The 13,346-nt window shown below is 37.8% G+C and overlaps 1 protein-coding gene across 2 annotated transcripts in view; it reads right to left on the bottom strand.

Annotated features, from left to right (window-relative positions):
• The window catches only part of EIF5B (eukaryotic translation initiation factor 5B), a 94,158-nt gene extending 80,939 nt beyond the window's left edge, over positions 1–13,219 (bottom strand). For both annotated transcript variants that reach the window (XM_086701315.1, XM_086701316.1), the window contains exon 1: positions 12,962–13,219. In XM_086701315.1, coding sequence (XP_086557441.1) covers positions 12,962–12,996 — 35 coding nt within the window. In that variant the 5' untranslated portion in view covers positions 12,997–13,219. The remainder of the gene's footprint in view (positions 1–12,961) is intronic.
• Positions 13,220–13,346: the final 127 nt, after the last annotated feature.

Genomic DNA, 13,346 nt, shown 5'->3' with positions numbered 1-13,346 from the left:
TATCATTGTGCATCAACTATACTCAAAAAAAAAAAAAAAAAGTTTGGTGGTTCCTCAAAACATTAAACATAGAATTACCATATACCCACCAATTCCACCCCTAGGTATATACTCAAGAGAACTGAATACAGGGACTCAAACACCTGTACATAAATGTTCATAGCAGCACTTTTCACAACAGCCAAAAGGTGCAAACAATCAAAAATGTTCATCACTGGATAAACGGATGAACATTATTTGGCATACATATACAAAATGAAATTATTCAGCTATAAAAACAAAATGAAGTACTGACACATTCTACGACATGGATGAACCTCCAAAACATTATGCTAAGTAAAAGAGTCCAGACACAAAAGGTCATATGTGGTATAATTCCATTACATGAAATATATATCCAGAACAGGTCAATTAAAAGACAAAGTGGATTAGTTCTTGGTTGCCAGGAGCTCAGAGGAGGGGGAAATGGGGAGTGACTGCTTAATGGGCACAGATTTCCTTTGGAAGTGCTAAAACATTTTGGAATTAGAAGAAATAGCAAAACGTTGTGAATGTATTAACTGCTACAGAATTACATTATTTAAAATGGTCAGGGTACCCAGGTAGCTCAGTTGGTTAAGCATCCAACTTTGGATCATGTCATGATCTCACTGTTCGTAAGTTCAAGCCCATGTTGGGCTCTGTGCTGACAGCTCAGAACCTGGAACCTGCTTGAGTTCTGTGCATGTGTGTCTCTCTGCCCCTCCCCCACTGGCTTGCTCTCGCTCGATCTCTCTCTCTCTCTCAAAAAAAAGAAATGAAACATTAAAAATAAAATTAAGTTAAAATGATCAGTTTCATGTTATGTTAATTTCACCTCAAAAAAACTTCACAATACTGATTACATATTTCATATTAACCCAACTAAGAGTGAATTAATAACAACACTCTATTCCTTTTTCAGTAGTAAGTTTGCAGGCTTTCAAAACGATTTTGTCCTTAAACCAAACAGGACAGAATGCAGTTACCACTTATCAGTTTAAAAATTCCTTTCAATTCTAATTACCAAGAGACTGAGATAACCAAATTTTGAGAATTCTAAATAAGTTCAAAATGAGAACATGAAGAGAAAATCTACACAAGAAAAAAAAAATTTTTAGCCAGATACCTATAACGCAAGTGTGAACTTAAAAAATTATGAGCTATACCACTATGAAATGCAGTGTAAACCTTGAACAAACTGTGAAAAGCCACTGTGCAGCTAGAAATTTGACATATGGACTGAATATTAAATATTAGAGGATTTGTGTTAATTGCACTAGGTGGGATAAGGGTATTGTGGTTATATTAAAAAAACATTCAGGGAGAAATGTCAAGATATTAATAAAATACATGACAAAAATGGAGACAAAATTCTATTTACGATTAAATCTAGGTGATAAGTATATGGGGTTCATTATATTATTCCTTCAACTTTTCTGTGTGCTTGCAATTTTTATATTAGAAGTTAAACTTCTATATTTAAAACAATTACAGGGGCACCTGAGTGGCTCAGTCGGTTAAGAGTCTGACTCTTGATTTAAGCTCAGGTCATGATCTGAGGGTCAAGAGATCAAGGGCCACATCAGGCTCATGCAGAGCATAGAGGTTGCTTAAGATTCTCTCTCCCCCTCTCTCTGCTCCTCCCCATCCCCACTCATGCGCCCTCCTTCCCACTCTCTTTCTAAAATAAGTAAAATAAAAATGAGTAAAAATAAAATTTAAAAATTACAAGCTTGCATAAACAAAAGGTAAACTTTGGAATGAATCGGGCACCTATTACTTTGTCTCATAATTTTTGGAGTTTGGAAAGGTCATGCCTTCCCAACATTTCATTCCTTTAAGACTTTGTTAATTATTAATGTGTCTAAAAAAAGAAATTAGTTTTCATTATTTTGAGTTTAGAGCAAATTAAATTCTTGAGAACTGAAAATCCACCAAGTACATACCTTTTTTTCTAGGTTCAGTCTTGACAAGTCATGCATTTAAGTAATATCTAACCTTAAGTAAAATGTCACTGACCTGGACTGAAGGATTATAAATTAAAATGAAAATATTAGATAACAGCACAACTGTCCCTGTACTGTTTTACACAGCATTAAATACTATCTTTATGCAAGGTAAAATTTCAAATCTAACCATGCAAAAAAAATAGAAATAGCATGTACAAGTTCCAACCTAGAATAAGAGGGAAAAAAATAGAAATAAAGCATGGCAGAAGTGGCACAAATGAAAACAAAATCGATGGCTGAAATAAAGTCAAATCTATCATTAATACAAGCAATATAAGTGACTTTAAATCCTTAAAGATAGGCTGTCAAATTCTATTATAAAAATTCAATGTTACGCTGTTTACCAAGACAGACCCAAAACAGCTACACAGAAAGGTTAAAAGGGAAAAGATGGAATACTCAACAAAACACTAGGAAACCAAATCCAAAAACATATAAAAGGGATTATACACCATGTGCAAGTGGGATCTATCCCAGGATTGCAAGATTGATTCAACATAGAAAAATCAATTAACATAATCCAACATATGTGAATAGAAAAAAAAACAAAACCACATGATCGTCTCAGTAAATGAAGTAACAGCATTCAACAAAATCCAACATTCTCATGGTAAAAACTTTCTACAAATTAGAAACAGAATGGAAATTCCTCAATCTGAAAAAGGGCATCTAGGAAAAACACAGTTAACATCATACCAAATGGGTAAATACTGAAAGCTTTTCCCCCTAAGATAAGAAACAAGACAAGGATATCCACTCTCCCCATTTCTAGTCAACATTATACTGGAGAATCTAGCCAGAGCTTTAAGCAAGACAAATAAGCCAAGAACATTTAGACTGGAAAAGGAGGAAACTATCTGAACTTGCAGATGACATGATCATGTCCACAGAATACACATACATACATACGTACACACACACACACACACGTCAAAATATCATTAGAGCTAGTAAATGAGTTCAGTAAGATTACAGGATAGATCACTATACAAAAATTGTATTTAAACTATGCACTAGTAATAATCTGAAAATGAACTTAAAATAATTCTACTTTCTGGGTGTTGTATGGAAACCAATTTGACAATAAATTTCATATATTGAAAAAAATAAAAAATAAAAAAAAAAAATAATTCTACTTGCAACAGTGTAAAAAAGAATTAGATGCTTAAGAATACTTTTTTAAAGAACTGCAAATGTTGAACTCTGAAAACTGTAAAAAAAAGAAAAAAATCACTGAGGGCATTCACTTTCGAATGTCCCCTCTCTGTAAAGAGAGCTTTCCTACTATTCTTCCTTTTAAAAAAAAACCTTTTTAATGTTTATTTTATTTTTAAGAGACACAGAGCATGAGTGGGGGAGGGGCAGAGAGAGAGAGGGAGACCCAGAATCTGAAGCAGGCTCCAGGCTCTGAGCTGGCAGCACAGAGCCTGACGTGGGGCTGGAACCCACAAACCGTGAGATCGTGACCTGGGCTGAAGTCAGACGCTCAACCGACTGAGTCACCCAAGCGCCCGTATTATTCTTCCTTTCTAATCTTATATTCTAATAAACATTTGCTTGCTGCTGGCAAAAAAAAAAAAAAAAAAAAAAAAATCACCGAAAGTAAAGACCTAAGTAAGTGGAAAGACATCCCACACTCATGGATCAAAAGGCATAATATTGACAATACTCCCAAAATTGATCTACAAATGAAATGCAATCCCACTCAAAATCCCAACTACCTTTCTTTCTTGTTGCAGAAATTGAGAAGTGACCCTAACATCTGTATGGAAATGTAAGGAACACACAATAGCTAAAACAATCTCAAAAACAAGTTAGAAACATCACACTTTCCAATTTCTAAACTTACTACAAAACTAATGCAATCAGGAGAGTGTGGTATTGCCGTAAGGACACAAAGATCGAGAGAACAGTATTGAGTCCAGAAATAAACCCCTACACATATGGCCAATTGATTTCAACAAGGAATTAGGAGAGAATAGTCTTTAACAAATGGTGCTGGGACAACCAAATATTCACAGGCAAAAAATTAAGCTGGACTCCCACCTCACACTTAATAAAATGTAACTCAAAATAACTCAAAAGCCTAAATGTAAGAGCTAAAACTACAAAGCTACAAGGAAAAAAAAAGAAACAGTAAATCTTCACGACTTTGGATTTGGTAACAGTTTCTTAGATCTAACACCAAAAGTACATGCAACCGAAGACAAAAGAGATAAATCAGACTTCATGAAAATTAGGAACTTTTTTGCTACAAAGGGCAACGTCAAGAAAATGAAACAACAGGGGCACCTGCTGGCTCGTCAGTAGAGCACGTGACTCTTGATCTCAGGGCTGTGAGTCTGAGACCCACATTGGGTGCAGACATTACTTAAAACTCAAAAAAAAAAAAAACAAACAAAAAAACCCAGAAAGTGAAACAACCACCTCCTAAGGCAGAAAATAACCCACAGAATGGGGACAAAATATTTGCAAATCATATCTCACTAAGGATTTGCATTTAGAATATATAAATAACTGATATTCCTCAACAATAAAGAAATCAATTTAAAAATAGGCAAAGGATCGGAATAGAAAGTTCTCCAAACAAGATATACAAAGATCCAAAAAGCACATGAGGACATACTCAACATCTTAAGCCATCATGGAATGCAAACCAAAATCCCAGTAAGACACCACTTCTCACACCTACTAGAATGGCTATAAATCAAAAAGTGAGAAGACAGAAAGTGCTGATGAAGAGATGTAGATTCTTTTGGAATTCTTTTCTTATAAACATTTTTTTAAATATTTGTTTATTTTTGGGGCGCCTGGGTGGCTCAGTCGGTTAAATGTCCAACTTTGGCTCAGGTCATGATCTCACAGTTCATGGGTTAGAGCCTGGCATTGGGTTCTGTGCTGACATGACATCTCAGAGCCTGGAGCCCGCTTTAGATTCTGTGTCTCCCACTGTCTCTGCCCCCTCCCCGGCTTGCACTCAATCTCTCTCTCTCTCTCTCTCTCAAAAATAAATAAATAAATAAATAAATAAATAAATAAATAAATAAATAAATAAATAAATTTTAGTGTTTATTTTTAAACACTCTCAAAAATAAACACTAAATATATATATATATATATATATATATATACACACACACACACACACACACACACTTATTTATTTTTGAGAGAGAGTGTGTGTGAGTGAGGTAGGGGCAGAGAAAGGGAGACAGAGAATCCCAAGCAGGCTCCTTCCTGTCAGCACAGAGCCCTCCCTACATGAGGCTCATATCCACGAACTGTGAGATCACAACCTGAGCCAAAATCAAGAGTCAGATGCCTAACTGAGCCACACAGAGACCCCAAGAAATTGGAAATCTTCTACATGGTTGATTGGAATGTAAAATGGAGCAGCAGCTTTGGCAGCTCCTGAAGAAGTTAAATACAGAGTCACCCTATGACCCAACAATTTAACTCCTAGGTATAAACACCAAAGAACTGAAAACATATGTCCACACAAAAACTTGTACAGGTATTTTTATAGCAGTATGATTCATAATAGCCAACAAGTAGCACCCCAAGGTCCATCAAGCAATGAATAGGAAAATAAAATGTAGTATATTCATATAATGGAATTTTAGAACACATGATTCTAGCCTTAGAAGAAATGCCAACCACAATGTCATCAGTCTTATCTATCAGCTTCACAAAAGCTCAGTACCTGAAACCTAATGACATAAATCTGAATTAAAACAGTACTCAATTTGGGGCGCCTAGATGGCTCAGTCAACTGAGCGTCAGACTCCTGACTTTGGCTCAGGTCATGATCCCAGGGTCATGGGATCCACGTTCAGCACAGAGCCTGCTTAAGATTCTCTCTCTCTCCCCTCTGCCCCTCTCCCTTGCTTATAAAATAACAACAACAACAACAAAACCAACAGTGCTCAATTGTATTTTTAGGGACTGCTATCCAAAGTTTATGGTTTGAATAAAGTTTCAGAAACAGAAAAGCCACATATTTTAGACCCCAGTGGAAAGTACATTTCTATCACCAAAAGGAGGACTGAAAAACAATTATTCTAAAAATGACTGCTACCTGGGTGAAAAATAGGGATTTCTCTTAAAGAACATACCTGAAATTTTACATACCATGTCTGAAACAGGAAGGACTGAAACATTAAATCATCATTGTTTTCACTTTAAACATACAGGTTAAGAGAAAAGCAATTATGTAATTAAATTGGTTGATAGACAAAGAAATTCTTTAAAGAAATTTTGGCACTGATTAACTTATAGACAATGGCTGTCATTCTCCTTTTTTGAGTTCTTAATCTTTAATAGTTGTTTCACCAATAAAGACCCTATGAAGATATTAATTTTTCATTGGAAAGTCTGTATTTTGGAATATCAAGATTTCTTAAATCAGCTAGGACAGCACAGTGAAAAGCCACAGGTTCTGGGATCAGAGTCTACCTACCAGCTGAAAGGCTCTAACCACAAACATATTTTTACGTTAAATCCCACTTTCCCCTTATCTGTATTTACATAATAGTTCTTGAATCTCTATACGTTTCCCTTCCTCCTAGATTCTCAAACTAGTTACAATGTGGTTATTGGTTCTAAATTAAGTTCTTTCGTTAAAGTTACATAAATATGTGGTTACTGCTAGGACAAGCTGGGTTACTATGATTATTTCAATACTGTTTTAATAAGGGTTCAAAATACCTGTGTATTTTGTACTATAATTTCTCAACAGTTCATATTTGTCACAGGGCATAAATTAGAATGGGAGAGGAAAAGAAGTCATTTGAATGCTGCTGCAATGTAATCCTCTCCCTGTTCTCCCCCTTTTCACTATTTACATATTATCACAAATTAATAACCTAACCACAACTTAGACCTCACCTTTTACACTATTTCTAGTAACAAAGTTCAGTGAGTTGGTCAGACACAAGATAACCATCTTAAAAGTTTTCTTATTAAACAAAAAAGAAAAATTACATAAACAGCAACCAAACTGTTAAGATATCTAGGAATAAGCCAAACGAGAAATATCCTAAAGACTCAAATAAAAAAAAATAAAATTTTACTCATCTACAATTAACCAAATAGAGAAGCATGTCTTATCAGCAATTTGTTTACCACGTTATTTCGATCACCTAGGACAATACCTGGCACTTAAGTGATTAGGCAAACAATACATTTCTTGAATGAGATAATTCAATATCATAAAGATGTCAAGTATACTAAATAATCCAAAAACTTAATGGGACTTAGAATTAAAACCAATTCCAACAGATTTGTAATAGACCTTGATAAGTTCACCTACTGCATTAAAAAAAAAAAAAAAATCATAAGAGCATGAACATGACCACAGATGTCGTAAGTGGTCCTTGAGCAGTTCTCAAGCATTTCTATCATCTGTTAGAAAAACACTAATGATGGTCCAACAGCTTAGAAAATGTCTCACACATGCCCAAATCTAGATTAGGAATCCCTAAATCAGCTGTTCTCAAAGTAGTCCCCAAGACCTGTTCAGGGGGGTCCAAACTAATTCAAGAGATCAAATCTATTTTCAAAATAATACTAAGAAGCTATTACACTTCTTTATTCTCATTTTCTTACAACTGTAAGGTGGAGTTTTCAGGAGGCCACATGATGTGCGATACTGCTCCAAGAATAAATGCACAAACATATGAGAATCAAGTTCTCTTCTAAGCCAGACAGTAAGGAAATTTGCAAATATGTTTGATACCTGTCCTTTCATTACTTTTTGAAAATGATTACTTAACAACGCTACTTATGTTAATATATAATGTGTTCATTAGTTTTTTAAGTAAACTCTTTGCCAAGGTGGGGCTCAACCTTATGACCTCAAAGATCAAGAGTATCATGCTTGGTGGCTCAGTCAGTTAAGCGTCTGGCTCTTGATTCTGCTCAGACTGGGCTCTGTGCTGACAGAGTGGATGGAGTTGGCTTGGATTCTCTGTCTCCCTCTTTGCCCTCCCCAGTTCACATTCTATAAAAATAAATAAACATTAAAAATAAAAAAGAGTCCTACCAACTGAACCAGCCAGGCACCCCGAGTTTTATTTTTAAATTAATAACAACTATTTTAAGAACTTTTAATTTGTAATACAGTTAAGTATTGATAGATATAACCCACATAAAAACGTTTTTAGTTCCTTAGGAAGTTAAGAATGTAAAGGGGTACTAGGACCAAAAAGTTTGAGAACTGCTGTTCTGACCTAACCACTGACACTCAGTTCTTCAGCTAAACAATGCTTTGCCTGCCTTACAGATCAAATCCAAATCTAAGGAAAGAAACTTAGATAAATAAAGCACAATTAGTAGGCAAGCAACATCAAAAATAGCTGCATCAGCTCTCCAGAGATCACCACTATAGAAGGTTAAAGTTATTACAAGCTAACAACAAAAGTTTATCATCTGCTTTCTCATTCACGTATGGCAAACTATGACAAATATCACGTATCAATTTCCTAAAGTATCAGTAAGGGAACAAGGTAAGCCAATAGAACTCTTGGATTATACATCTTTTTTATGATCGAAAATATGAAAACACAAGGTTTTTAAAAAATTTTTTTAATGTTTATTTATTTTTAAGAGGAGGGGGGAGGGGCAGAGAGAGGGAGACACAGAATCCCAAGCTGGCTACAGGTTCTGAGCTGTCAGCATAGCTGGACATAGTGCTGGAACCCACCAACTGTGAGATCATAACCTGAGCTGAAGTCAGACGATTAACCAACTGAGCCGCCCAGGAGATAAGAAGGTTTTGTTTTATTTTGTTTTGCTAATTTAAGTATATACAGATGAGAAATAAATGCCTTTGTTGAACTAGACTATTTGGACTACTTGTTACTTGGTTTACTCCCTCTCTAGGCAGCTCTAGAGTATCTGATATACTCGGAGCTCCTTCTGAGCAGGTTCCTTAAGCAGATAACCATGTTTTCTACCACAGGGGAGGTACCCTGCTACCCTGATCATACCTGATTGACTAGGATAAATGTCTGACATTAGAACATTCCTAAAGGTGAGGAAACTATCTCAAAGACAGCCAGAACTCCCATGAAAACAGGGAAATTGCCAGTAATAACAGGAATATTACCTGAGTTAAAACAACAAATAGTGGAGTCACTATACTGGCAAATTTACTGGTGTAGAGAATCACAGCAAGAAATAACCTGATGGTGAACATACCCTAGAACTCTACGGAATCCTGAAAGACTTTCTAGCTCCTGAATGACATCCCCACCGCCATGATATCTGATGCTGGGATACATGAAATAATTATCTTTCTTCTCTCTGTATGCCCCCCCTTTTTTTTTTTTTGCAGGGAAGGTAATTAATACTATTAATGTGACACATCAACTCCCTTATAATCTGCAATTTATAACCACCACACTTAAGGGGATCAAACAAACAAAAAAGGGACCAGAATGAAGAAACAGAGGCTAACTATGAAAAACTAAATAATTTAGATCCTTTTTCTTTACACACATCCATAAGAAAATCAATTGTATTATCTAAATGGAAAAAGTACGACGTCACTAGAACACACAAGATCCCATAAGGTCCCATTACATAAACTGAGGACTGTGAGAATTATGAGCATATTGGCCTTGGGACGCCTAGTAGCTCAGTCAGCTAAACGTCTAACTCTTGATTTTGGCCCAGGTAATGATCTCATGGTTTGTGAGTTCAAGCCCCTCATGGGACTCCGCTCTGACAGCAAGGAGCCTGCTTGGGATTCTGTCTCCCTCGCTCTCTGCCCCTCCCCCTCCCTCCCTCTCTCTTTCAAAAATAAATTAACATTAAAAAAAAAAATACTGGCCTTATGTTTTGTATGATTTATAGATATTGAATCCTAGCCCTTATCTCATCAAGAGTTTTTCCAGTTGGGGCACCTAGGTGGCTCAGTCAGTTAAGCATGCGCCTTCAGCCCAGGTCAATGTCTTGGGTTCACAAATTCAAACCCCGCATCAGGCTCTCTGCTGTCAGTGGAGCCCTCTTCAGATCCTCTGTCTCCCTCTCTCAGTCTGCCTCTTCCCCCATTGGCTCTCTCTCTCAAAAATAAACAAACATTACAGAAAATTTACATTAAAAATTTACATTAAATTTTAAAATTTACATAAAAAATTTACATTAAAAAAAAAAAAAGTTTATCCAGTCAACTGAAAAAAGGCAGGAAAACTTGAATACCTTAACAAAATCTCATTCTCAGAATTACCCAAGCTGTAAAATTTTAGAACTTAGTTTTTGAACAAAAGTCAGTCACGGGTAAGATAACATGCAACTCAAATAAAATCAGACACTCATATGAAATAAAACCTAATTTTAAATGAACATTGAGTGACTGAGAAATTAAAATAAGGATTAAACATAAGGAAGTAAGAATTAAAACAAGTATTTTCTCTGTTCTTTCCAAAACCTGAAAAGTGACTCAATGCCCTATCTTGATTAACTAGTAAGCAGCTGCTCATTTCTCACCCAGTTCTACCTGGCCAGAAACATTTTCAATTTAGCATAGCTTGAAAGGGAAGGGCAGGTGGAATGAATATAAAATCATTAAAAGTGGGGATTTTTATACAAGAGTAAAACCAGACAAATATCTTATTTTACACAAACAAGAACGTTAATCCTAACAGAGGGCTCTCTCCTTCTAGACCTTCTTCCCAGTCTGTTTTTCTCTCTTTTACAAATATTCAAAATATCCTTGAAAAAAACAGTATTCAACATACAGAAGGTCAAAGCAAACTAATTCACAAGTAGTGGAACTTCTCTGGTCCCCGCCTCCCCGCAAATATCTTCCCAGTTCCTCCTTTCCACTAAAATATCTTACGTGGAATGCCAAAGTAAAAAGGCCAAGCAGTTCTGGTCCAAGGGGGACCTCTGCAAAACTCTGGGATTTCTTACATTATTATCTGAAAGGCATTTAAGCAAAGGAGGCCATGAAACATTGCGGGGGGGGGGGGGGGGGTCTTAATACTAGCACATGAGAAAATAAAATTTTCAATTACATTGACTTCACTTTCCCTTCAAAATGAGCCAAAATATAAGACAACAGATTAGTCTGGGGCTGGGGGGGCGAGGAACCAGTAGTAGCATTTCTCCTATACTTCCAAACCAATCATTTAACAAGAGGCTCCAGTGTTTGCACTTTAAACTTTACATCACTCATGAAAATCTTTATAATCAGTAACAAACACTTTTTTTCTAAAAACACACAAACAAGAATAAGTGTCTCCCCTATGAATAGCTTTTTTCCATTATGAAAGAACTTAAAAAGTAAAGCATTAACATACATGTATTTTTTTTTTAATTTAAAGGACTTCTGTAATCCTGAACCAAGCAAACCAATTGAGAAAAAAAAAAAAAAACTTTTTAAATAAGACAGTGGACAGCTGAGTGGATACTCCATAATACTTAAGAAAGCCTTAATATTCCTTAGACTTGATGATAAAATTGGGGTTTTTTTCCCCTCAAGTATTTATCTTTCAGATACACTTGAAAGATTTACACATGAAAGGATTGAGATGGCTTTAAAATATCCAGCAGGTGGATAAAACAGAAATGGTCATGTAATAACCATGGGTAATTGGTACACAAAGCTTTATTATACTCATCTATTTCTTCCACACGGTTGAAGAAAAAATGCAGCCTATGCGTCAAAACATCCGGCCAAAAGCAAAGAAATTTTTGTCCCACGAAATCACCCAGAATTCTGCTTATTTTCTCTAATTTACCTGGTTTGATTAGCAAGTTCTAGTCTGCAAGCCAATTAACTTCCTCCAATTCCAAGATTCACCTTGATGTCTTTCAATTCCACTCATCAGCTAGGTGACTGCTAGGTAACTGTCAGGTGAGCACACAACCCAGAATTCCAAATTATAATTAGTAACCTTATTTTAACTTCAAGACCTGATATCCATTTTTGAGTCAAAATGACTATTACAGATGGTTGTCGTGGTTTTTGTTTTAATTTTACCTTACTCTCCCCCTAATCTCTGAACTAGTTTGGGGAGTAGAATACAAAGCTGAAATATAACAGATGTTTTTCCCTCCCTGGGAGTAAACTTTGAGAAGAGTGAAAGAATTCAATCGAATGTGACACACAGAAATGTTGCAAAAATGTCGGGGTAGGTAGCTTTATGATATATCCTTACACTCCCTCCCCCCAAAAACCTTTTAAGTGGTTAAAAAGGAGAGACCCGGGTTGGTTGGTTTTGTCTCCTCCCCAGTTTTTAGGGGGAGGTGCTTAGAGAGCAAAGAAATGACCAAAAGACAGGCCGGAAGAAGGAAAGCTTTGAAAAGCACGGAATCTGGACAACCAGCCCTTAAATAATTGAGACCTGTCCCCAAATACAATAAAGGTTAAGAGGGAGTTACCTGTTAAACACCTCCGGGTAATTCCAACGCACCTGAGCGGCTCAGAGTTTAAAAAAAAAAAAACAAAAAACAAAAAACAAAAAAACTAGGTCTAGGTGCACATATTCGAACTCTCCAAGTATTCATAGGTACAAAGGCACAGAAAGAACTCTTCCTCACCGTCGCTAACAGTAGCGCCGCAAAAACAACTCTCTTGCCCTGGCCACGATGGCCGGGCCGTGGCCGGCCCAAAGAAGCGTCCTGAGCCCCTACCCCTGAGAACCCCGAAACCACTGCCCTGCTCCTGTGGCGAGAGACCCCTCTTTCCAGGCCGGGAGAGAAGTAGCCACGGGACCAAGTATCGACTGGAAGAACGCCGCCGAGGCCCTCCGCGCCCGCCCGGAACCGGGGTCTTGGCCCCGCGCCGCCCCATTCTGGACTCAGGCCCGGGGCCCCGCGGTGCCGGTCGCGAGCCTCGCCCCCGGTCCACCCCGCGCCGGCGGAACCCGCGCGAACCCCTGAGCTGCGCCGGACGCCGCCGTGCAGACCCAGTCACTGGCTACCTGTCTTCGCTCTTGTTTTTCTGCTTCTTCCCCATCGTGTGTCAGCGGCGCTCGTAGCCCCAGCCCCTCTATTCGGTCTCTTACAGACCCAATGTCCCCCAGCCGACTTTGGTCTCTGTTCAGCTCCGTTCCCCTCGCGCTGCCGCCTCTCGCACCCGGCTCTCCACAGACCCGCGTACTGGGACAGGGCACATATGGTGTGAGCTCTGTGTGCGCAAGCGCATCGCCCAGCGCCTCGGCGTGAGGACGCAGGGCGCGGCTCATCGAGAGCTGCGCTTTGGGTAGAGCGTCTCCAGTTCACTCGCCCCTCAGGCGGGAGCCCGAGCGCCCCCTTTCCACAAGCGTCCTCCGCGCAGCGATAACCGCGGGGTTCTAGAACCCTGAC

Source organism: Puma concolor, chromosome A3, assembly GCF_028749965.1.
Source record: "Puma concolor isolate L17-30 chromosome A3, mPumCon1.1.hap2, whole genome shotgun sequence".
Lineage (NCBI taxonomy): Eukaryota > Metazoa > Chordata > Mammalia > Carnivora > Felidae > Puma > Puma concolor.
The sequence above is the reverse complement of the archived record's forward strand: the minus strand, read 5'-3'. Positions and strand labels throughout refer to the sequence as shown.